This window comes from Pieris brassicae, chromosome 1 (assembly GCF_905147105.1).
Source record: "Pieris brassicae chromosome 1, ilPieBrab1.1, whole genome shotgun sequence".
Classification (NCBI taxonomy): Eukaryota; Metazoa; Arthropoda; class Insecta; order Lepidoptera; family Pieridae; genus Pieris; species Pieris brassicae.
Window position 1 is genome coordinate 5273675 of NC_059665.1, and position 25706 is coordinate 5299380.

The window sequence follows — 25706 nt, forward strand, 5'->3', positions numbered from 1 at the left end:
AGCTTTTAGATGAGCATTGTTTAAAAGGCGACAAAGGGACCAGATTGTGTAGTTCCACGGAGCATTCTTCGGATTGTAATCTATAAAAGACTGGAAAGCAGGCAACTGAAAGGCGACAGTATTTATATATATTGTATATTTTATTTGTGTTAAATTGGACTAGATTTGCATCGCCTCAATAAGAAACCTCCTTTAAGGTCCAATTTAGACGTTCAACGACGCTCTAGCGTTAGGCAGATATCTTTCAATGATACTTCCGTCATCAGAATAGCCGAAAATATTTGATTTCAGCATGTGGTTGATATTTATCAGGAAGAGAGTCGCAGAAAGAACAAATCCTTGGTACAACGGCATTTACAGCCACCAGATCAGAAGAGCAGCCATCGACAAGCACCTCAAGAAATCTGCTATCCATTTGCAGAGGTCATCCAGTAGACCAAATGATGAGAGCTTGCCCAAGAGGCTTGCGTGCCGAACTGTATAGAAGGCCTTAGAAATGACAAGGAATACAGCAGCATATCGGTGGTGAAATTAGGACTATTAGCCTGGTAAAATCATTGCAAATGGAAGAGTTTTAGGATTTATAATATTGTCTAGTTATCTCGAAAAGGGAAAATAAAATACTTTATCTAAGTTTGTTTTCCAGATCCTTCATAATTAATTTAAAAGACTACTATTCTTGTTTCAGGAAAAGCATCACGACAAAATGTGCCGATGAGAGCAAGATGCAACGTAGCCAAAATAGGAATAATTAATGGCAATCCTCGAAAGGAAATCATTCAACATTTTATTCTGATTACAGGTAAAAATATTCAGTTTTATAAAAATCTATATCAAATATTTTATAATGTTTAATGTTGATTGTTCCGTAATATAGAAATACATTTCTAAAACTGTTGGCTCTAGGCTAGCATGGAATAATATTAAATGTCAAGTACATGTAAAGAAAGGAACTAGGAGACGCTGGAAATCAAATGAAATCAGGTCAGGTGACCATTCAAAAGAAGACCTATTACCCAACGACGTATTTAAGCTAATTTCAAACTGTCTGCGATCGCAAAAGGACCTGCACCTCTTCTTCGTATGTATATTAATTTACATAATTATTGTTTTTAGGAGCCGGCTTGAAAGGGATTTCGATAATGTGTAAAGCGGCGTCAGTCACTCAACTGACTCGCCAGGCAACGAACGAAATTCCCGCGCGCCGCGACGAACGCCGGGCTCAGCTTGTCAGTTGCCAGTTGTTATTGTAGGGCCAAACCAAGTGTTTTGTTCCTGTCGCAAGACGATAATTCCCGGGTACTTATAGGCTTGACAGCGGCAAATTAACAAGGTCCTTTCTTGATGCATGTTGTATATCGTGTTTCATAGCTTGATCATGATTGGGTGATTGCTACGAGGCACAAATTAATTGTGAGTGTAAACCGATATGATAGGGGCCGTGCTGGAGCAATTACGTACCCAGGGCCTACATACGTGGCGATTATAATGGCAAACATTCCTCTCTGTCAGCTTCTACTTACGCTTTACATACTGGCCTGCAATAACCTAGCTACTCTAAGCAATTTCAAGGAAAATATGCGGGACGAAGAAGGACGCCTGAAACCAGAAGTTTTGTTCCGCGGAGGACCAAACGAAAACTCTAAAGGTAGTTGGGGGATATCCAAAGGGTTTTTTCCCTATCCCGTACCTGTTGATGATGGAGGGCCAGACTATGCCTGAAATACTTTATCTAAGTTTGTTTTCCAGATAAAAATCGTGCTTGCAGAAAAAGCATCACGACAAAGTGTGCCGATGAGAGTAAGATGCTACGTAGCCAAATTAATAATAATACAATACCTGCTGATTCTGATTAGAGTGAGAGAAAAAAAGAAATGTGTATGCTCAAGACGATGTGCCCGAAGCCATAGAAAAAGTAAAAAGAAAGGAGTTGACATTATTTGTAGCAGCAAAAAATTTAAAATACCAATTGCTACGCTTTACAACTGGCGGTAAAAGTATATCAATAAGGCCGCCCTCCTATCTTACTTCATGAAATCGAAATGAGATTAGCAAATAGACTTAAAATTAGGCTTCGGGCTGTCTAGAAAAGAAGTATTTTTTCTTGTGGAATGCTATGTTTGATTAAATAATAATGTTCCAGGCCCAGATTGGTTCATTAATTTCTATAAAATGACCCGTTTATTATAGAATACTACAACATTAAATAAATTGAATTTAGAGCACAACCCTCATTTTTTATAGAACTTGGACGAAATATCAGTGTGCTTAGACCCTTCAAAGACAAAAGTAGTTGGAATGAAGGGAGCCCCATCTTCTCGAACAACACATGGCTCAGGCAAACAAAATATAACTGTTTTAACGGCCGTTAATGCAAGTGCGAAGAAAATTAATCCCTTAATTATATTTAAAGGAAAATTTGTGTGGGATTTGTAGATGGCTGAAACTGAGAATAAATATGATTTTGAGCTGTCTTATGCTGCTAACTTCTTAAAGTTGGTTGAATACGAAGATATTAATAGAAACCAAAGAAGAGTTCTACTTGTTTACGATGGACATGTTGACCCCAAGTGGTTAAATTAGCTATTAAAAAACAATATCACAATTTTAAAACTACCACCCCACACATCCCAACTCCTACAAGCCCTGTGGCGGTATTCAAGTCCTTCAATCGTGAATGGGACTCTAAATTAGTTGAATGGCAAAGACACAATACAGATGTAATATTTTAATAATTATTTTCTGCGCATTTTGCCGAAGTTTGGAATGATATCAAAGAAGAAACTAATTTAAATGATTTTTAAAAGCAGGAGGCACACTTGAGGCACATACAATTGAAAAGTATGACCCAATAGTATATAAACGCTGGGAAGAAGTGCAAAAATTTCAATAAATGCTAAAACAATCTCAATCTCCGACAAAACATGATACACAGCATTCTGTGCCCTTACTTAGATATATACAGTTTTCATAGCCAGGTACCCGGTTACAAGTCCAGATAATTAAAATTCCGGGATTGATAAAGAGGTCTGCATAATTACCATTAATGCCCAATATGACAACATAGTTAAGTTTCGAAAATAATAATAAGAATTCGCAAGCGGAGGAGTCAATAAAAGTTCATACGTTGGCGGACGTGTCAAATTACAAAGAAGATGGCTAGTCATTCATAGCGTACCGGGAAAAAAAAATGCCCAAAATGTGAATCTAAAAATCTATTAAACGAAAATGTGACAAAACGAACACCAATCATACTTGGTAGTCCATTCTAAGATTCAATAATTAAAAAGCACTCAGAAATTAACTCACACAAAAATCGCGCAGCGATACGAGCGGACGTAATTATAATCAGTATGAAAGAACGATTGAGCAAACAAACTACACAAAATGTCCTAAAAAAAATATAACACTACCAGAGGAAAATACTCCAAATGTAATTAAAATATTAGAAAAATAGACTTTGAAATATTAAGAAAGGATACATACATTAACAAAAGGAAAATAAAAAAGAAGACAATAAGACAAAATGAGCAAGTAAGGTCATACAAAAGAAAATAAAAATATTGTTTTCAGACACAGAAAGTTCGGCTAGCGAAATGGGAGTTGTGACTATTGAAAGCGATGACTCTGATTGTAACAATATATAGAAAAGTAATTGAAAGAATGATACGAAGATTTAGAGAATATAGATCTACGTGCATGAGGATTAATTGAAATACCATATGCTGTGCAGTTTCCAACAAAAAAGAATGTTAACATTATGTTGGGACAATTTTGTCTCACATTAATTTTAACGATTTTAGAAAAAAAAACATTCGTCACGTTTTCATTTTTACCCTATTTTGTAGTCGCATCTTTGTTTTTATATTTACTTATTATCTCTGTTTTTGAACCAATTTAACAATATGTCATTGATATTATTAGTACAGATTAATATTTATTGTTCTACAAGAGGTTAAACACAACTCTGCTCATCTCACTCACCCTAACTACGAAAATAATAGTTGCGTAATCTTCGTGGATTCAGAATGAATTAATTAAAGGCTTATGATGATATTATGAATTTTAGATCGCAACTCGACAATGGAAAGACAAAAGAATGATTCATAAATCATAACCAACAAACTTCGATTGTAAGTCAAACTCCTTTTTTTTTTTTCAATAATAAAATATATTATTGTTGCCAATTTTTAAGCAACATTCATCAAAAACAGAATCAATTTACAGGTACCTGAAAAAGAAATGGTATCAATCTCTACGTCGGGCGTCAGTACGGGAAGAGACACCAACCGATTACCTAATGACCCGATTTAAATCTATTTGCAAACTTTCTGCAAAGTGCGATCGCATAAGGACTTCATTAGTCTGTACTTAGACGCACGAATTTTAACTCATAGTATATCAGCTATTATTCTATTGAATTATGTCATAGTACATGCATTATTATTTGTAAAGTCAAGTTAGGAAGACTTACGACACCTATTGTGAACATGTCAAGAAGGTACCTATAACAACCTATTATGCAGACACTGCTTTGAGTCTAATTAATACGCAAATGGAAATAGTTGTATTAGCAATATGAAAAAAAATCTTATCAATGTGACAGTTAACCAGTTTCAATTTTTTCAAGAAATACCAGACTTTGAAGCTTTAAATATAAGGGAACTTTCAACGACCAAAAAAATAATTTTCGGATATAGCTCAACTATCAAGAATAGGGATAAGATGATAACATATTACGAATGCAAGAGTTATTAACAAAGGCTATAATAAAAAGCTACTAATATAAATCAATTTGTTAATAGAAAAACAGAATTAAGGTAGTCCTATTAAAAAAAAAAAAAACTACAAATTGTAATGGGAAAGACAATGGTACCAGCATAGTTGAAGAATGGTTTAAGTAGATCACATATACCATCACAATGAAGAGGTTACACTGAATAGCACCCTGCATTACTGATACTGAGAGACTCAATGCAAACAGTTGCTTCTATTTTGTCAACAACAAATCATTAATAGATAATAAAAAAAGATTTTTGTTTATCAGAAAGAGAAGAGAAAATTGGATGTTATTTCCAATGACACTGTTGAAATATTCCTAAAAGCTGTGTGTGCTGAGAAGTATTTGTTATATTATTATCAAAACCTACACTGAATCTACTTAAAATACATAAAAGATTTACTGTTTCGGCTCCTTTGGTAAAGATACATCAAATTCTAGTTATTTGTTAGTGATAAATTACAATGCAATTAGAATATTATACAACTGGAACTGAATTCCATGATAAGACACAATGTTTAGATGATATCTAGACTTGAATGAAGGAACACCTTTCTACATCAGAAAAATAAAAAAAATGGCATCTGATCGTACATCAAAGTTGGTTAGAACAATGTTAAGATATCTTCTGGCAAATACCATACTCAAAAACTAGTTCAAGTGAGGTACAGATGTGAGCGAATAATAATAAATAAATGAGTGTATAGGGTGTGACAGTTCAAATGATAACTGTAATCAACATTCAATTGGTTGTTCACCTAATATGGTAAATTTTAATGCAAGATATAAAAGATACAGAAAAAGAAAACATTTACCATATAGTAGAAACACATTTATTACATCATTGCTGTGACCCACTTTCTAGGTGTAAACTAAGTAAACTTTATGAAATTTATACATAGTATTTGCTACTCTCACTGCCACTGTGCACCTACCCTAAAAATGTATCTTTTTCGTATATCTTTCCTGTTTAATGTTTATATTAATATATATATATATATATATATTGTATTTTTATTCTATATTCGTACAAAATATGTGTAGATAACCATAATAAAGTAATACTTAATATAAAGTTAGTTGGTTTAGCTTACTGAATTGGGTTTTAAAAAGTAAAGGTTTGACGAATGTTCAATTTCATTTTAGATTTAATAAAATTATGATAACTTACGGAATTCTTTGATTCAATTAATTACCTTACATTATGAATATGTTCAGTGGTAGTTTAAAATTAATTTTTAGGTGTTTAAGACCTGAGTAAAATAAAATTAACCGCAGATGGATTCAAATTTGATAAACCATAGATTAAGTAGAGGTAAGTTAATACTAATATGGCTGACCACAGACGCATGAGGTAACAGTGTACAGCATCAGATCTACAGGGTAAAAAACATCCTAGATTCTAAATCATTAATGATTTCAATCAAAACTGCAAGGTGCTGCTACTTTTACGTTTTATTTTATTTGTAACAACAAATAAAATAAAACGTAAACTGAACACTTGGAATCATATCTTTAATTTATCAACTTAATAAAATCTCTAGTCTAGTCTAGATTCTAGACTAAACTTGTTCTGTGGTGGTTGGCAAGCGGCAACACTTTGCACTACCTAGAAAATTGATTTTGTTGTGATGATATTATATCGTAATTTTTATATTTGACTTTCTTTTAATTATAAAGCTTGGTATCGCCTGAACCATATAATGTGTATATTAAAAAATATTGATTAAAATGGGTACAAACGGTAACGGAAGGAGTGGTGGCGCAAAAATGAACATGGAAGAAGGCGATTGTAACAATGATATGGAGAGCCCCGAGTTAGATTTTGTTTATGACGACTGCGATTCACAAAATAATGAAATTGCTGAACTGTATAGTTATACAGAACATCCGGAATTTCAACTAAATGTCAAAGCATTCGAAGAAGTCATGGAAGAATTTAGCTTCCCACCCAGTTGGCAGCGATTATCTGAATCTCATAGGCGAGCTGTAATTATGAAACTCTTAGAATACTTAGACATAGTAATCAGTGAAATACGAACACGAGCCGCTCGATGTATTTTGTATCTAGCACAAGGTTGTTGGGCTGAAATGCAATCTGATACTGAACAGGCTCTTTGGGCTCGCAGAAACATCTTCTTGCTCTATGAAATGGGTATATTTCCAGCATTTGTAGAATTGCTGCAACTCGAAATAACAAAAAGTCAAACATCCACTATTTCATCTAGAAAGCTAGCTGAATCTTTAGCAGATTCCACTGATTTAAGAGTAATTCTCTCTGTCTTGTATCTTATCACTGAACACATGAGAACTGAAATAGCTAATACTAATTCTGAGTATGTCCATCTATTAAAACTTTTTAAAGAGGAATTAGGAACACACTATGGTGAAGAATTGTTGCCAGTTCAACTTTTAAATATGATCACTCAGCTTTGTGCTGGTTCATCTCCTAATTTTCCAATGAAAAAGGTTTTACTGTTATTATGGAAAATTTTATTGGTATATTTGGGGGGTATTAAAGAGCTTAAAGAGAAGAAAACTAAATTACGTGAACAATATGGCTTACCTTTAATTGCTGAAGACACTTTAGAAGTTGTAAAAGGCATGAGGGCCAGTTCTCCACCACCAAGTGCTGTTGATATTCTTGAAAATCAGAATCCAGTTCAAAGAAAAAAAATCATGTTGAAGGAAAGTGAGAGAGCTATAAGGCGGCAAACATTTATGAAGCAAACTTCTATGGACGAATCTGATGAGCAACTATATGTGGATAAAGAAGACACAGGTAATGGTTCTGAGGACTATTCTATGGAGTTTCAGTCCATGTCTAATGATGGTTCACAAAATTCAAATCAAAATTGTCCATATTACATGTACTTTAAGCAATTAGACAGTCCCCCTCCTCCACCACCCCCTAAAAGTCTGCCGTGGCAATCAAAAGTCCGGCAGAAAGATATTGATAACTTTCTCCATAATGTGAGAATTAAGTTCATTGGGTATTCTCTACCAGGTGATAGGCAGACTATCGCAGGCCTACCAAACCCTATTCATGAAGGATTAGAGGTATTAAAAAAACACATTTATACTAGCATTTCTGAAATTCAAGTTGAACGAGAAATAGAAATTTCCCGAAGTCCACTCACCAAAGGTGAAAAAGATATTGAGGAGACTGAAACAGAACTTTTGTATAGGGAAATGTTACCTAATCTACCCCAGTACATGATAGCACTATTAAAAATATTGTTAGCTGCTGCTCCAACGTCTACAGCAAAAACGTATTCAATGAATATTATGGCTGATTTATTACCTGAGGAGATGCCAATGACTGTACTTCAGTCACTGAAATTAGGAATAGATGTTAACAGGCATAAAGAAATCATAGTCAAGGCAGTTACTGCAATCCTCCTGTTACTTTTAAAACATTTTAAACAAAATCATATTTACCAATTTGAATACATGTCCCAACATTTGGTTTTTGCCAACTGTATGCCCCTGGTTTTAAAATTTTTTAATCAGAATATTTTGTCCTATGTTGGGGCAAAAAATACTATACCTATATTTGATTTCCCTGCTTGTGTTATTGGGGAACAACCAGAACTTACTAAAGAGTGTTTAGACATTGGTGAAACATCTGTCCCCTACTCCTGGAGAAATGTTTTTTCATGTATAAATCTTTTAAGAATACTGAATAAATTGACTAAATGGAAAAATGCAAGGATTATGATGTTAGTTGTGTTTAAAAGTGCTCCAATTTTAAAACGCACTCTCAAAGTACGGCATGCGCTGATGCAGTTCTATGTTCTAAAGCTTTTAAAAATGCAAACAAAATATTTGGGAAGACAGTGGAGAAAAACGAACATGAAAACAATAAGTGCTATATATTCTAAGGTGCGACATAGACTCAATGACGATTGGGCGTATGGGAATGACGTAGATGCTCGGCCATGGGACTTTCAGGATGAAGAATGTACCCTCCGGGCTTGTGTTGAGAATTTTAATAGGAGGCGTTACATAACGGGACCTGTAACTAGTGTAAGAAAGTATATAGATACTGAATGGGCACCTGTTGACACAAATATAAATGACGTGCTTGATGTAAACATTGAGCTTGATGAAGAATTTAAGGAAAATTATGAAATATGGCTAGAGAGAGAAGTGTATCATAATGAATCATTTGAAAGCCGATTGTATGCAAATGGAAGCAAAACAATGTAAGGCTGGAATGTTTGATGACAAATGTTCAACTTGTATGTGTTTAAAAATCTCTTTGAAACTTGTAAAATATTTTTATAGATATTTGTTAACTAATAAAATTTAATAATAATTTGATTTTCAAATAAGGTTTGACATAATTAGTAGTACTAATAAATTAAAATATTCTAAATAAATTCATGAAATTAACTCCCAATATGTAATAATTAGGTTTCAAGATGACTATAAATAATATGAGTAGATGTTTGTTAAATCCATTGTATTTTATTATGTTATAGTACTTTAGTGTATATCTATCATGTAATGTAGTCAAAATCATGTTTATATACGTTTTTGAAGTAACTTTTTTGAAAGAATAAATGTGGTATAGTAGAATCTTTTATTTTTTTCTTAAAATATTAACTGTCCTTGCTATATGTTAGTCAAAGTCAATGTAAAAAAATCAGTTATTATATGAATAACACAATGTAAACTTATGAACGTTAAAAAAAGGACCCTGACTGACACACTGAGAGTGCTCAAACTTCAGCCTGATTTTCCTTAATTATTATTTAGAAAAACAAACACGTCTATAATATTCTGAACATGGATTGTAGATTTATTTATTACATAATATTAAACTAGAAATGCGTTTCTTTTGTATGGTTGAAGCGGTAATTTTTTTTGAGAGAATCAACATTCATAGTTAAAATGGATTGATGATGGTGTTCATATGAAATTGCTTTTTTAAACGTTTATAACAAGGTACATTTCACATGCTTTACTTCATAGAGAACATGTCTTGGTTTGACTAATGACCTGCGTGATGGGCCACACATTGAAACCTAATAATAATAGCATAATTTCTCTGCTCAGCACATTTTTACACATCCCGAGAAATTACGGCCTGTGTAATTCTTACCTATTGTAAATTTATTGGAAGTTAACTTCGTGGCTAGGTGCGCTCAATCCTAAGCCACGTAAGTCAGACAGAAAGATTACCTTCATTAAGCTAATTTATGCAGAAATCCTCGAGGGCACGAGCAAATATTGGTATCACCACTGTTTTGGAAAACAGGTCAAGCCTTTACTTGCCTATAAAGTCCCTACCTAACCGTGCTGAAGAGTTGCTGCCCACGGTTTACCTACTCCATTTGAGGATTACGGAAATTTAAATACTACATTATTAAATTCAGTAACTTACATAATCTCGATGATAATCATAGCAATAAATAAAAATGTAAAAGTGTATTCGGGTTACGCGCTGAATTAAAACATCGAACATTGTGACTTGTAATTTTTTATTTATATTATTAATATAGAAAAATGTCACGCTTAAGAAACATTGCGAACCTATAAGTGTTATTAAAAAGTGAGCACACAAGTAACTTGAGATGAAATCGTACGAAATATTGGAGAAGAGGGTTTTTGGAATGGAGTGCAGCAGGGTTTGTTCCCACGTCAAATGTCACGCTGCTGACACCCAAACATTTGTAATATTGTGTATTACAATAGATCCTTTTACCAGCTCGACGGGGCACTTAAGGAACCAGGGGTGTTTAAATAGCTATCAGCGTACTTTTACAAATATCCCCGCTATTAAATTTATTATCGTATTAAAACAAGATCGTATTTTTTTCGTCGTGGTCGACTCTTTATATTAAATGACAACATACATTTACATACATTGTTATGAACCTGAATTTTAACAAACAAAATAAGAAAGGTAAAATATAAACTGCAATTAGCTGAACTGGCCCCGGAACGATACATTTTGTAGACTATATGTTGTTCAGTATATAAAATATAAATTCAGAATATTGTTATCCTCTTAGAGGAAACAATTAATTATAATTTTTTGTGTGACATTAAGCAAAGTCGAGGGCACATAGGCAGTAGATAATCTACCTCTTAAGTCTGGGAGAGTAAGTAGTTAGTTAGTTAGTAAGTATTGCTTACTCTGATAATGGAAGAAAAAGCGTTGTTTTATTTATAAATCTAGTGCAGTGATGTGTGGGAGTTAAACCTTTAGATTATGTTACTAGTTTACTTAATTAATTTTAATTTGACTAACCTTGATAATGCAATGTTGTACACAATAATGTATCTTTTTTCCCTAGTATACTATGAAATTTCTATAAGTCCTACCTAGATACCTAAGAAAAATCTAGACTTCGATGTCAAGCGGTTCTTCTGTGCCCACCAACCCGTAGCTACCTAGTTATTATGACAACAGTTTTAAACGTGATAAAATCTCCACGCCAAAGAATTTTCTGCTCTATAACTCGCATAATGACATGAAAATTCTATACTAAAATACCATTTGCTTCTTAGAAACGTCTTGCAGCACCCAAGCCTTTCAATAAAAATGTATTTTACTGTGCTTATTATTATTTTAGTAAAGGTTCATTACAGTTTGTCATCAGACAAGTTTTATAGTGAACTAAATGTGAATGATATTCTTCGTACTGATTTGATGCCGACATTTTTTCTGGCGAATGATGATGCGTCTCAAAAGTCGAGGGAACGAAGTAATACGCCATCTACTAATGGGTCAATCGATGCGGCTTTATCGACTCTCACATTTCACAGGTAAATTTTTAGATAATAGTTAATATAACTTATAAACGAAAACTATACTCGTAGAACATTAAACAATTTCAGTTAAGCTATCGTATCTAAAAAAATACTTGCATTAAGGTTTTTTCTTTATTCCAATATCCAGCATCCATTATCATCCATTATCATTTTTGATTTTTCTTTATTTATTCATTGTATAAATGAACTTAATATAAAGGAAGTTGGTGTGGTGGCAACACAAACTGTATACAGTTTTTGTTTTCACCAGGACGTCGAACATATTTAAATCATTAACATATATACAAATTATATATACCAGAATAGTGTGCATAATAAATTATATATAAAAATAATTTAAAATATCTATATCTGATGAAACACATCGTCACATATCCTAAACTATTATGTTAGGTCTGTGATATTGTAGGTTTTTAGCTTTTATTGTTTTTAATATAGTGTAAGGAATTATTCCATTAATTGGTATTGACGTGTAATTGCTGTACCTAATATGTATGGTCGCTAACTAAATACTAATAACTTTATAAACATTTTTAATTACAGAAAAATGATGAATGAATATCACTGTAGAAATTATATTGCTGAACAAATTCTGGAAGAGGTAGGCAAAAATTCCTTGCAAAGGCGTCTCGGGATGCCATTTGATATCGGCCAAAGCAAAAGTGGTTATCCGCGATCTCAAAATTTATACGACGTGGGCTCAGCAAATTATCAAGAGTGGCTTGCCAAGTAAGTAACAAAGACACTAGAATATAGTTTTCAAGTAGATACCTAATATTTTGCGAGGCAGCAATTTTTTGTTACACTTAACTTCACACTTCACTCTGGGCCATTGATTGCAACTGTATAAAGTGCCAATTCGGTTTACTGTACTCACCTTTGGGCGGGCTCCCCAGTACCAGCTCCTTCCACTTGACCATATTCAAGGAATTCGGTTCGAATCGTCAACCACCAGGAACTTCCCCAACGGCTTGATCCCTTGTGTCAAGATGTGGGGTCTTACTGCATCTTCTACCGCATTTACCAGAGTATTTAAAGGAGTTGTTTGGATATATACCTGCCGCTGAGTTTAATTTGCAATTTTATCATCGAGGCAGAATACGAAATTCCACCTGTATCACCTCGATGTCGAGGTTCCACAACTTAGGGTAGTTCAAGCAAAGAGTGTACCAATTATTAAAATGGCAACAACGCTTTCTCTGGCATTGAGAATGGCCATGGCCGTCGATATCAGCGGCTATTCTATAATAAAAACCGATTCGAGCTCGTGAAATCGTTAATATCAATATATAATAATATACTTATATAGGAAATACGCTACAAAACGCAATTTTTGCTTGATTCGTATTAGTTATCGAGAAAGATTTTCCGGGTGATGTTAAATCAAGAAAGAAACAAAGCGAGAGTTGCCCCAGTTTTTTTTAATTGGCAGGTATGATCAGCTTTCTATGACAAGTACGAGGTGCGTGATAAAGTTACTTGCCTAATAACGCTTTGTTCTAATCTCTTATGTTGTCACTATAGGGTATCGGCTATGAACGACATATACCGTCATTACAATATGACTATTAATCCAAATATAACCGGTTCATTACCAGTCAATCCTCAAACAGTGCAGGCCAACCCTAGAGATGGTTATGAAGTGATGGAGTCAGGCGAAACAATTTTCGGTGACCCGGATGTGACACATGACTTATCTAAACACGGTAAGTCGAATCTCACTTTGTCCAATGAAAGTTATATCTTAATAAATATGCATAAATTAGTCCCTGTTAGTTAAATCGTATGTTATAGGTAAAAGAAGGCTAACAAATAGGTATATATATAATTGTACGAGCCAAGACTACATTTTGCTCACTCAGGCTTTCTTATAAAAATGGCGATTACCTAAATCGTGGGAGTTACGCCCCGAGGGCATAGCCAAACGTAGGCACTCTCTTCAACAGTTATATTGCAATCATTGGGTTCATAGCAATTATCATTTAATTATTCTGCATATATATACGCGAGTGGTTAGTTATAGAGTAAAAAAGCATATAAAAATTACCGATGGGAGAGACGTTTTTTTATTGTTTCTTCATGCTCCTTATTATACGGTTCCTGATTGGGAGAAGGATTTATGTGTGAGACTAAGTTAATACTATTTAAAATACTTTGTTTCTAAGTCAAATTTTGACAAACGCTCTTGTAGTATAATGCAATATTGCCTAATTTAAATGTAAATAATTGGAGATATGTATGATGAATCATCTATAAAACCTGGGACGTAGAATGGTAACGTTTGCAGTCTACAAAGACAATTAAAATACCTATATGACCAATTTGGTGTGTGTTTATATATATAAATCTTCTATGCGTGTGTTTGTAATTAAATTAACAGGCTCAATTTTTACGAATTTATTGTGTGTAGATTCGACACTGTATGTTTACAATTAGATGATTTTTTGCTTTTTATTGGTTTGATATTTTTACAAGTACGAGACAACATCTGTCGGGTCCGCTAGTAATCTATAAATGCCTAATACTTAATAATACTGATTAAAGACTTTTGCACTTTAACACAAGTTTCAAGTAAGTAGCACAAGGAAGACCTTGTTCAGGCCTCAGGACTGGATTGTGACTTCCTCGACCACCCTTGGTAATGATGTACTAACAATTATTGCAGCTGGGGGTTACGAGTATTCCATGCCTCCCCCGCCACCACCAATGTACCACACTGAACACGAGCCAGATGATCATCACATAGAGAAGGAGTCGCATGGTCTGAGCGTCGCAGACTTATTCGAAATATCACTTACAGGCATTGCATTTCTTTCATTCGGCATGTTTGTCCTGCAAGTTCTCATGTGTATTACTATGGTAAGTGCTAAAAATCAATAACACCGTAACCCCTCAATGGAGTTCGGGACGTCAGATTTAGTGCCATTTTAATAAATATTAAAATAATTAAAAGGCACTCCAACATCACCGAAAAAAATATTTTCGCTTAAAGCTATGAGTGGATCATAATTTTAAATAGGTATCAATTAGTCTTTTTAGTTTAGCTTCAGTTATTCATCTGTCGGGAATAAGTAGGAATCATCACTTAACGGATTAAATAAGCACGAAATAAAAAACCAAATAAATCCTATTTATTGCAAATAAATATTATATATAATTAAAATAAAGATCAGAATTGCGTTGCGCCGTTGACATTTATTATTTATTATTATATTGAATGTGCCGTATTCTTGTTAATTTGAATCGGCAGTATAGTGTTACAGATTGTATAACTTTTATAGCTTTACGTTTTTAGACCGAGCAACAACCCCAAGTGATGCAAATGGTGGACAACACAGATAATATCAACGTTGATAATGTATTCCGCTTCAAACGTGAAACACAACCCCGACAATTGAAATCATTAAATAGTATCTCACGGTACGCTCTTATGGCATTGAAGCCGCAAACAAATATGTGCCTTTACAGGACACTGTGTTTGGGGAATAAACATATGAGGACTCTGCGGGATAAGGAAAGATATTGGCTACCTTTGATTCAGTGAGTTTCTTTCGACTGATATTTTTTGTTGTTGTATGCGTTTTGAACTCTAACGGAACGACTTACCGACTCAGGATTATGAATTAATCTTAAGATTCAGAATCCAGATTTAACTATAAGTATAACTCTAGTTTGTTAAATCCAAAATATTTTTTATATTTAAGTATGAAAGAGCAAATGCTTCATTCAGAGGTTACGTAAGCCATTTAGTAAAGATTTTGTTCAAAATAAAAAAAAAATATTTTTCTAGATCTTTCTGATTAAGGAAGCTTAGTAATAAAGATTTATTATGTTATCCAAATAAAAACTCATTATAGCAGTCATGCTTTTGTTTAAAAACAGTTTTAAATATGCACTATTAACACGGAATAATTGTAATATAGTTACCCAACAGGGACTACCTAGTGTGGGGCATTCGCATTAGATCAATTTTGTCACAACCATATTTCTGTCATGAATGTAGTGTACTATTATTATCATGTTGTATATTCCAGTGCTGGGATTGCTTGGACCCGCGGCGTGACTTTGGGAGCATTGCGCGCAGCTACCCTAGGTCTTGGTGATGCCGACTGCAATAAAATTTATCCGAAAGATATGTGTTATCAATAAATTTGGTTATTATTTCTAGTACTGGTACTTGTATATTCTGATCATTTTTAAATGATCAGTCTCTCTTTCTCTATAATGGTAGTGTCCACATGTTATAGGGACGGCACCGCTTTTTATATTTTTTTTTGTATGTATGTCAATTTATATCATGTGTTTGTTCTAATTATGTAATCCAAAAAAAAATCCAAATAAGTAAGGGTACCATTGATATTTAATATGAATGATTTTAAAATGGCTAGAATATAATCGAAATAACTTTTGCCTCAACTCCTACGTATGACAAAAAAGCTAGTCCTCTGCAAACATTCACTTCCATACTTAAATTAGCTATGACGTTTACGATCAATGGATCTATATGCATTTACAAAATCTTACCTAATCATCGGTCGGTTCTATCAATGATTCGTTTACATATGTAGCCCGTTATTCAAAAAAGTGATTCCGTGAATTGCACCTTTTTTACAAAAGCACTATTCTATCGGTTTTTATCACAGCGTGAATACAATTCAACGGAAAGAGACAAAAGACCGTATTAAATCATTAACACGGATTGATTTTGACATGCGTGTATATATATAATTATTCAGAATTAAATGAGTCGTCTCGTTCTTTCAAATTCTATTTACGCTGTGATAAAAAAGAAAAGATAAGAACGGTGAAATTATACTGATTTATTGTTTATGAATCAAATACATATATATAAGACATTATTTAATTGTACTTAAACTTTATAGTTTATTTACGATTCGGTTAATTACTACTATCTGATTGAATTAATGAGTCATTTAATATAATGTGTTTAAAGGTTGCATACTAAAAAATCAAATACGTTACAGTATCTTATTTTTATTATCTATACTTATAATATGTACATTCTACATCTATTCTATAAACTAATACCTAATTATATTATACGCTTATTTTTAAATTTTACAATGGCATAGTTTTAAAATATTTGTACAATAGGAAGATCTATAATATACCAAAATACTTTATTTTCATATTAATAAATAAACTTAGCACTACTGTACATAAATACGAAGTAATTAGGTTTAAAAATTTCGTTAAACTTTGCAACGGAAAGTTGCGTATTGCGCTGCTAGCAGCTTCAACACACTGTGGTGGGTTCAAGATCCAAATAAAAGACCGTTGGTAGAAGGGAAACATCATCGCTTATGTTAGGAAGTGATTGAGTACTAGGACTGTAGACTTGTCGCATCTAGCACAAGACTTGACATGCTTCGTGAGACTGGTGGTCAGTCTCTAGTAATAACTAGACTCACTAGAAGAAGAAACGTGTACAGTACCTACATATAGTTTGATGTAAATTTTTGAAGACGGAGTGTGAAACAAAAGACGAAATTATCAAGTGCGCTGTAGAAATCTCGCTAAAGTTGGTTCACTTAGGTAACACCCCCGCGCACGAGTCCAGGTTTGCGGTGGCTGCTACTCACGATGCTGGCTTCAAATTGATGATTTATACTAATTACATACTCATTATTACTTTTTATTCAACACTCCTTATATAGTAAACAACCGCCTTTTAACCAGTGTGTACAGGCACACTATGTCCATGAAAAAGCCTAGCTATAGTCTGTCGATAAACGTTTACGACTTAAGTTACTCAATTTTTAGCCCCATCTCAAAACATAAATATAATCTTAGCAGAAGTCTAGATTTCTCTGTAGTACCGTTGGTGTCAAGTAGTGATTTCAAATATTGTGTGATAGATGGATGGTGTACTATTCCTCTAACCTTAGGGAATTCTCGACCAGTCAGTGGCCGGTCTGAAGGCTCCAGTGGCTAAGGTCGAGAGGCACTATATATCCTTATAACTTCGTTGGCGCGTTAGGGTATGACGTCTTCGCAGTGATTTGTAAGCGCAGATTGTAGATGGCCCCACAATTAGTACTATTTTTCCATATTAACTACTTCTTTTATTCGATGTAGGTAGTATTACAATGTAATCACCTTTGCTCGATAAAATTATATAAATGATATACAAATAGTTTATGGAGGCGAAGATGGTAGCGTTACAGGTGTGAACACACAACTTAGTGGTTGGTAGACGTAAGGACTCAAAAGGGAGTATGTTTGTGGAGTGTGTCCCAAGATGTGTCCCGGAAACAAACCCTGCCGTTGAGCGATCTTCAAGCGAGATGTTAATTGCTTTTTCCACTTAGTTCTACGATTTTGAAACCACGTTTTTATTTGAACCTCTGTTAGATCTAAGGCCTTTGACAGTTCCATACGTTTTGATACACTTAAATATTTGTCCACTTTAAACTCAGCTTCGAGTCTTTCCAATTGTTTTGCACTGTATGCTTGACGCGGCTTTCTTTCGGGTCCCGATCGACGCGTTCTTCGATTGGCTTTGTCATCTGTGAACAACAAATTATCTGTATAATATAATTATTGTATGCTTACAGGTAAATGTGCCGGTTAGTAATACAATAAAATATTCTGTTTTTATTTATATGGGTACGGGTAAAAGTCTCCTCTAAGGCATTCCACAATTACTAACAGTGGATATCTTACATAACGTATAAACCGGAAGTCCTAGGTTCGAAGCTGAGATATGTCCACACAAGTGGAGGAGTTACGGGGCTTCAAACGAATAATAAAATCTTTTATCATCTAGCAACCATAACCTGACATAGTCTTTTCTGTAAATAATATAAAATATTATTCAATAAATGCTGTATACAGATTAAATAAAGTACGTCCTCATTTACAAAGTAGCTGCTCTCACTTAAGACAAACACGGGACAATTTTTTCGAACACTAATCGGAATTGTCGCAGCTTCTCGTTAAGTGGCTATAAACACAATCAGTTTGTTTGCTCTGCGCCTGCGCAGTTTGACATCTCGTGTGTCAACACGGCTTTGTGTCGTGTGTATGGTGTGTGATGGCCTCGCTAACAGACTGATAACTATTTGCGAATGTAGTTCACAAATTACAGGCACATTTCTCGTATCTATAATATACCTATTGATCCAGAACTTTAAGTGAAAAGGTAGTCACGAAATTGATATTGGGAATCAATAAGTATTTATTCAAACATCAATAACAAACATTTTGACTGTAGTAAATTAGTAAAAGCTAATCATGACTTTTTGTTTAAGTAATTCTTCCTATTTCAACCAGGTATAATATAACAAATCCAACTAGGTGTTACGACAAGTTCTGTTTTATATGGATACGTTTTATATACACTGTACAATACCTTAAATGATAGAATTAGAAAATTAACTCTATAAGATCCACTTGCGTACATATCACAATGCAATTAAATTAATGAACGAAGAGTGCCTGGCTATACTCAAGGAGCGTAACTTCTACGATATAAATAATAAAATAAAACTATCAATTATAAAGTGTCAGAATAAAACAATTTGACACATTCTGTAAAAATTTCACGTAACATTAAATTCTTTAGCTCGTACTCCGTAGGGCTTAAGGTGGGGGACAAACAAGAGCTTTGTTAATAATTATCGTTGCAGCAGCTGTTTGTCGACACCTCGGTGCGAAGTCGCGACCACCGACCGTCGGCTGGTGACATTTCGTCGAATATCCTCAGACGCATCGCTAGAATTACGGCACCGTGTAAGCTATATTAGCTTAAACAGTTAGAGGTTTTACATGACGTTTTTCACATTAAATCCTATTTGCAAGAATTTAAAATATGTATTGTGCGTATAAATATATTTAATTTACATATCAGGACTATACATTCCTATACCTCCTTCATTGAGTTACATAAATAAATATAAAAAAATCCATAAGTACGCAATGTGATTACTGGTAATACAAAAGTGATGAAGTAAAATGACGGTACATAATGCTTTTATTAAGTATTTAGATTGGCCTACCCAGAGGACAGGAAGTGATTCAGCGTGTCTACTAGAAACAGCTACGTACACAATTCTACTATTAATTTTAACACATTCTTTTTTAATACTTTAGAGCATAACACTTTAAATATGAACATTAGATGAAAGTTGAGATTTTACTTGTATTCACAAAACTACTAGTCAACTCATCTATACAGAGCCTAAACCAAAAGTATAAGGAACATAGATCAGTCGATGCATTGTACGAGTATGACGAAGTAAGGAAGGATTTTTGTAAATTTCGTTACTTAAATAACGGTATGGTAATGCATTACTTGGTATATTTTTATTTTCAGTTTTTTTAAGTAAATTAAGCATAACGCTGCTTCGTATAGGCAGAAGATTCTAGTTAGAATTATATTTATTTTATTATTGTTTCAAGCAGAGGTGGCTAACATTATAATATTAATGAAACTGATGACTGATTATGGAAATAATATATCTGTTCAAATTTATTAACTTTGCCGTCAATTGAACCTTTCATCGCTACCTATATATATTTTTGAAAACTATAAGTTATAAAATTGCATATACGTATGTATTCTGTAAAACACGGACTTTAATCAATATTTTATGAGCTTTTTCTCAAAGAGTAGAGACACTTGCTCTGACCCTATTAAACCTATCTCGTTTTACCCACTCTCATAATTCCCACTCACTTCAGTAATTGATTAACTGTTGTAAGGGAAATCGGATAATAAAATTAATTTATGAGAGGGATGATTGCGTGAGAGAGGAGATAAATACGTGTGAACAATCACACCGGTACGTGATCACGCGACCTTACACGGCGTTTTAGCACCGTCGTAAGAGATTAACAGATATTTATTATTTCTCGATACCTTTGGATATTTAGGTAAATATCACAAACCGAATAGCTGAATAGTATGAAATGCACGTTGCCTTCCATAAGATATCATACCTACATTTCTGTGATTGTTTTTTATATAACAGGGGGCAAGGGGGTAGGAGGCTCATCCGATGCTATGTGATACCGCTGCCCATAGACACAAACATTGCCAGAGGGCTTGCAAATGCTTTGCCGGCCTTGATAGATTTGGTACGCATTTTTCTTAAAGGACCCGAATTGGTTCGGAAATATATTGGTTGCACTATTCAATTCAATAGAAATCGTTAATGTTAGGAAAAATCGAAACTTAAACCGAGAGAAGATATTGTAATGGCAATAGGCTGGCAAAACGCTGGACAGAGCGCTATAAAAAATTTAAGCATTGGGAATACCCAATAAGAAATGGAGATACCTATTTAATATGCACTAATCTAATACTAAGATCGAAAGAGGTTTGAAGTGTATTGAGGAAGGACGTGGCAATTGACGGAATGCATATAAAATAAATTTGTATAGTTGTTTGGTATGGTTAACGTAAAACGAAAAACCTATTTTTATTTTTATAAATTAACAGTTTATCTGTAATGTTCCATTTTTAAAATGCTAAACATGCTTAAAAATATTAATTAAATAACAGAAATAACCAAAACTGTTTCTGTCTTTGCAGTAGAAATATGTATTAAATGGTAAGTAATCCAAATCTGAAAGGCAAGTAAATTTTTCGTTTCGATATAACTGAATTTCTTAAATATTTCAAATAAAATAGTCAAAATATTGTACAGTCTTGCCCTTTAGTGTGTGACTCTCACCCCTGAGGTCGTAGGTTCAATCCCTCCCCTTGTCTTTCTTTTTATGTGCACATTTAACATTCGCCTAAACGGTGAAGGAGAACATCGTGAGGAGGCGTGTGTCAGGCCCAAGAGGCTGAGGCCCAGACCTAAAAAGGTTGTAGCGCCACTGGTTTCTTTTTATAATTCTCTTAATTTCAAATGCCTATTAGATTAACAGATGATCAAGATACAGATACAGAAATATCAGGCCCAGACCTAAATATATTGTAAAACTGATTATTTTTTTATACCAAAATGTAGCTTATTAAGCTAGCTTATAAAAATGATTATAGACAAATCGGAATTATAGTATCGTTAGATTGGCCGGTAATATTTATTATCTGCAGTGGCGGATTTACCAGCAGGCTGAGTAGACTGGAGCCTAGGGCGGCAGATTTTACGGGCGGCATTTGGTAACCGAATTTATTTTTGCTTTAGAGATATCAAAAAGATTTTTTCTTAACGATTTTTTAATGTTTTACCGATAGAATTGTTTTCTGCAACAAAATTCCCGATGATCTTCCCCTCTCACTTGTCATTGGACATTCGGAGTAGCAAACTTCCAAATATTCTGGAGTAAACCAAATAGTACGCCCCCTACCAGTAAAATCAAACCAAAATTATGTTACATGCAATTTCAACGAAATTGTTGGATTGTAGAGACAAAGGCCAACTTCATATACTATATATGCTATAGTCTATACTATGAAAATTTGTAAATCCGATACTGATTATCTGTGATTGTTACTTAGTTGAACTGTCTATTATTTAAATGTCATTATACTTAGTGACAAATTGACAAACTGTTTAGTTGAATTAACGTAACCATTTAACAGATAAAATATGCTTACTTTTACGTTTAATTTTTAAAAACTACACACCATAGAAATTTGATGATGTCTGCCTTGTCGCCAGCCAGTGCGCGTAGGCATGGCCAGCTAGAATTTCTGCTCCATTCAAAACACCTAGTTCTGCACACGTTGACGTTGATGATACTAAAAACAAAAGGTATGTTGAGTATAGCTGATAAAACTCCAATTTATGGTAAAACATATGGTAACAATAACAAATTTTAAAGATATAGCAAACCGAGATGACGACTGTTAAGCCTATCATAATATATACTAAAAATAATTTAAACCTTTTACTAATTAATTACTTTTCTTTAAAATGTTTTTTAAAGTGACTGTAGTAATTATGTATCCGAAACGTTTTTTTAATATTCATTCTGAAATGTTAATTAAAACTGTAAAGTTATAAAGAGAGTGAGTTACTGACTTAATGTATTTATTTATGGTAAAACGATATAGTCTTAGTTAGATAAGTGTTAGAGCTTCACAAGACGGTAATAAAGTTCTAAACAATATCGGATATAGAAAAAATGTGAGCGTTTGTATTTGCTCTACATTCCTCCGTGAGGATATTTCTGCGACAGTTCAGCCCTTTTAGCGCTTCAACCCGAATTAACGGCGAAATTTAGAATTCGAATTAGACTATAGTTTTAAAAAGAAGGAGACTTTTTAGGAAATAAAAATGACAAGTATATATTTTTAAATTACAATCCTACATTTTGTCTTCTAATTTGAAGAACTCATTATATCAAGTAAGAAAAATTCAATAAATATAATGAACTATTACCATTATGTTCATCGCCACCTTCAAGATGATTATCATTTCTATCACTTGGCTTATTTTGAAAATTACCTAAAATATTATCTATCAAAAAGGTTTTACTTTTGTTGTCTGTAAGCAAGGAGTTTTTATGCAAATCATGACTAGATAAGACGTAGTCTTTATTAAATAATTTTTCATAAACATTTCCCCCAGTTGGATGACTAAAAACTTCGGATTGACCATCAACACTAGTTTCACTATTTTCACAAATCACATCAATTTCATTTTCACTATCACTATCTGAATCGCACGCGCTTTTACTTTTTTTATAACCGCCATCACACGAACTGGATATGCGTTCTGACATGTTCATTGTTTTATCTTTGGTACGAAACTTCTTTGCAATAAACGTAACAGTGACATTATGAGCCGCAGTTTTGACGCGAACTGATAATTGCCTGTCAAAATAGGTGTTACCGTGTAAACAACAAAACAGGCTGGAGGAGGTACTGTCGTGAAATACTCAAATGCTACTGGTTAGTAAGACGGTAGAGGGGTGCCCGCCATCTTAGTGGGTGGGGCTTACCGCCTGTGAAAATTCACACCTTATTTGATAACACGCTATATGAGAGCTTTTCACCTCACAAAAGACCACTAAAAGCTGGAGATTATTCGAATGAAAATATATTGTTTGATGCAAACCATCAATTCATTTGATAAATCGTTGACTGACGCATCGGTGATTTTTTTAGGCTTAATTTATTTTATTGTTTCTATATTGTAATTTTTCATTAAGAGACTAAGTAATAACAAGATATATATTTAGTATTACTCTATAGGCTATGGCAGGCCTGGCTAACGGGCAGGCGGCTTTCCTGATGTTAAGTGATAGACACCTCCCATAGACATTCACACTGCCAGGAGGCTCGGAAGCTCCTTTTTAGAATTGGTACGCTCTTTTCTTGAAGGATCCTAAGTCGGACTGGTTCGGAAATACTTCAGTGGGCAGCTTCTACATAGCGGTGGTGCGTACTTTTTATGATAAATTAAATTAATATGACATTTGTAATATGCCATGTCTGTAAGACACAAAACATCAAATCGACACACCTTATAATAATAGCAAGGAAAGAAAGAAAGAGCAGCAGGAAGGAAAGAGTCGTTAAGGTATGTCTTTATTATATGTTTTATGTATTCTTTCGAGGTTTGCAACATCTCTTACTCTATAGACCATCTAGTGAAGAAGAATTTATATTCCTTCAAATGTAATTACATTTTTATAAAATTTATCTATTCTTAGTCTTTCAGTCGTCATTCTATAAATGCTTGTGTGTCACACCTAGCCACTTATAATGTAGCGATGAAATCCTGTAAGAAGTCTTTTAAAGAACATTCCGCACTTAGACGCACATTTGGTCCGTTGTGCGTTAAGTTCTGGCTGATTAAGCCAGTCTAGCTCTTACAGAAACTCAAAAGTTTCCTGGGCAATTCGCAGCTTCACGGAGCGATCGAAGAGTGATTCCAGAACTACATAGGTGAATGATTCCTCCGCACTCATACAGTCTCTGCACAAGGTACTGTATGTGGCACAGACAAAGAAATGTTTATTTAGACGGCAGTCCGTAAACGTCCATATCGTTATTTTGACATTGATTTGATTGATTGTCGCTTTGCCACTCGGTTTACTGTCTATAGTCCACCTGCAATATATCTGCAATTTTCTGACCAACGGAGATTTTAAAGTCCACAGGATTCATGGTGAATCCAGATTCGTACTTGCAAGAAGGGCAAAGGACGGTGTCGACACGGGCCAGCTGGAACATTCCGGATCCTCTCTTTGCCAGCTCATCGTCAGCATTATTGCCAAGAGATCCACTGTGTTCTTTTATCCACTAGAGGGTAACTCTAACAGGGTTGCCTCCAGTGCATGGTAAGCCTCCAGTATTAGTTTGTTGTTACTCTTTTTTTCAAACGACATCAGCACAGAGGGACTATCAGATACGAATTTAATACTGAAGTTATCAATTCCTAACCGTTGTACGTCTCTAGGTGGTCTGTTTAGAGCGAAACACTGAAAAATAAATCTATTTGTGCCTAAAGCTATGTTGGTGTTGTGATCAAAAGAGACTATGCCAGCGCCGGAGCCACACCTTGTTTTTAGCCGTCAGTTCCTATGATCCCAAATGAAAATGCAATTTTAAAAAGTAATGTCATATTATTATAATGTATACCTACATATTTATGAAAGTCTCAGCAAAAAATAAAACAATAATAATCTGTTTGGCCACGAATCTATGGATTTACGTGAACGTTTCCCAGTCCAAGAGAAATTTCATCACTGCTTGCTTCAAAGTCATCGTGACGTTTAGAAGCAGGCCTAAAACTTCTAAAACTAACCATAATTTGAAGTCTAAAGGGTTGAGGTCTGGGCTAGATAAAGGCAGTCTCCAGCTCTTATAAAGTCCGGAACGTTGGTTTCAAGGCAGGCTTGGGTAGTTCGTGCCTTGTGACCAGGTGCTGAATCCTGCTGGACAATCCTCGGTTTATTTTTTAAAAGTATATTGCTGAGAGGTTTCACAACACGATCCAAGACTGCATCTTGATACACTTCGGCTGAAGCTTTCACACTTTTTCACAAAAATTTAGTTTTCTGACTCCTTGATAACACACGCCCCACCATCACTAACACAGAATGATGACCACGTTGTACCTTTCCGACCACTGGAGCAGCTTCATTAGAACTGTGAGCGTACTCTTTATCATTTTTTTATTGTAATTTTCTTTAGTCGCGAAAATTTTTTTCG

General features: G+C 34.2%; 3 protein-coding genes across 3 annotated transcripts; 2 read left to right on the forward strand and 1 right to left on the reverse strand.

The window, feature by feature from the left end:
* Positions 1 to 6366: 6366 nt before the first annotated feature.
* On the forward strand, positions 6367 to 9567 carry LOC123711658 (striatin-interacting protein 1 homolog). The gene has a single exon (XM_045664327.1). It carries the CDS (start codon positions 6512 to 6514, stop codon positions 8990 to 8992), a length of 2481 nt encoding a protein of 826 aa, XP_045520283.1. The 5' UTR covers positions 6367 to 6511; the 3' UTR covers positions 8993 to 9567.
* Positions 9568 to 11336: 1769 nt separating this feature from the next.
* LOC123720489 lies at positions 11337 to 15715 on the forward strand. The gene is made up of 6 exons (XM_045677119.1): positions 11337 to 11560; positions 12110 to 12295; positions 13091 to 13272; positions 14232 to 14425; positions 14862 to 15106; positions 15601 to 15715. The coding sequence occupies exons 1-6, from the start codon at positions 11337 to 11339 to the stop codon at positions 15713 to 15715; spliced, it is 1146 nt and encodes a 381-aa protein (XP_045533075.1).
* A 1955-nt stretch (positions 15716 to 17670) lies between these two features.
* Positions 17671 to 23289, reverse strand: LOC123711516 (homeobox protein ceh-19-like). Its single transcript, XM_045664126.1, has 3 exons — positions 22927 to 23289; positions 22170 to 22283; positions 17671 to 18096 (listed from the first exon to the last, which is right to left on the reverse strand). The coding sequence occupies exons 1-3, from the start codon at positions 23273 to 23275 to the stop codon at positions 17726 to 17728; spliced, it is 834 nt and encodes a 277-aa protein (XP_045520082.1). The 5' UTR covers positions 23276 to 23289; the 3' UTR covers positions 17671 to 17725.
* Positions 23290 to 25706: the final 2417 nt, after the last annotated feature.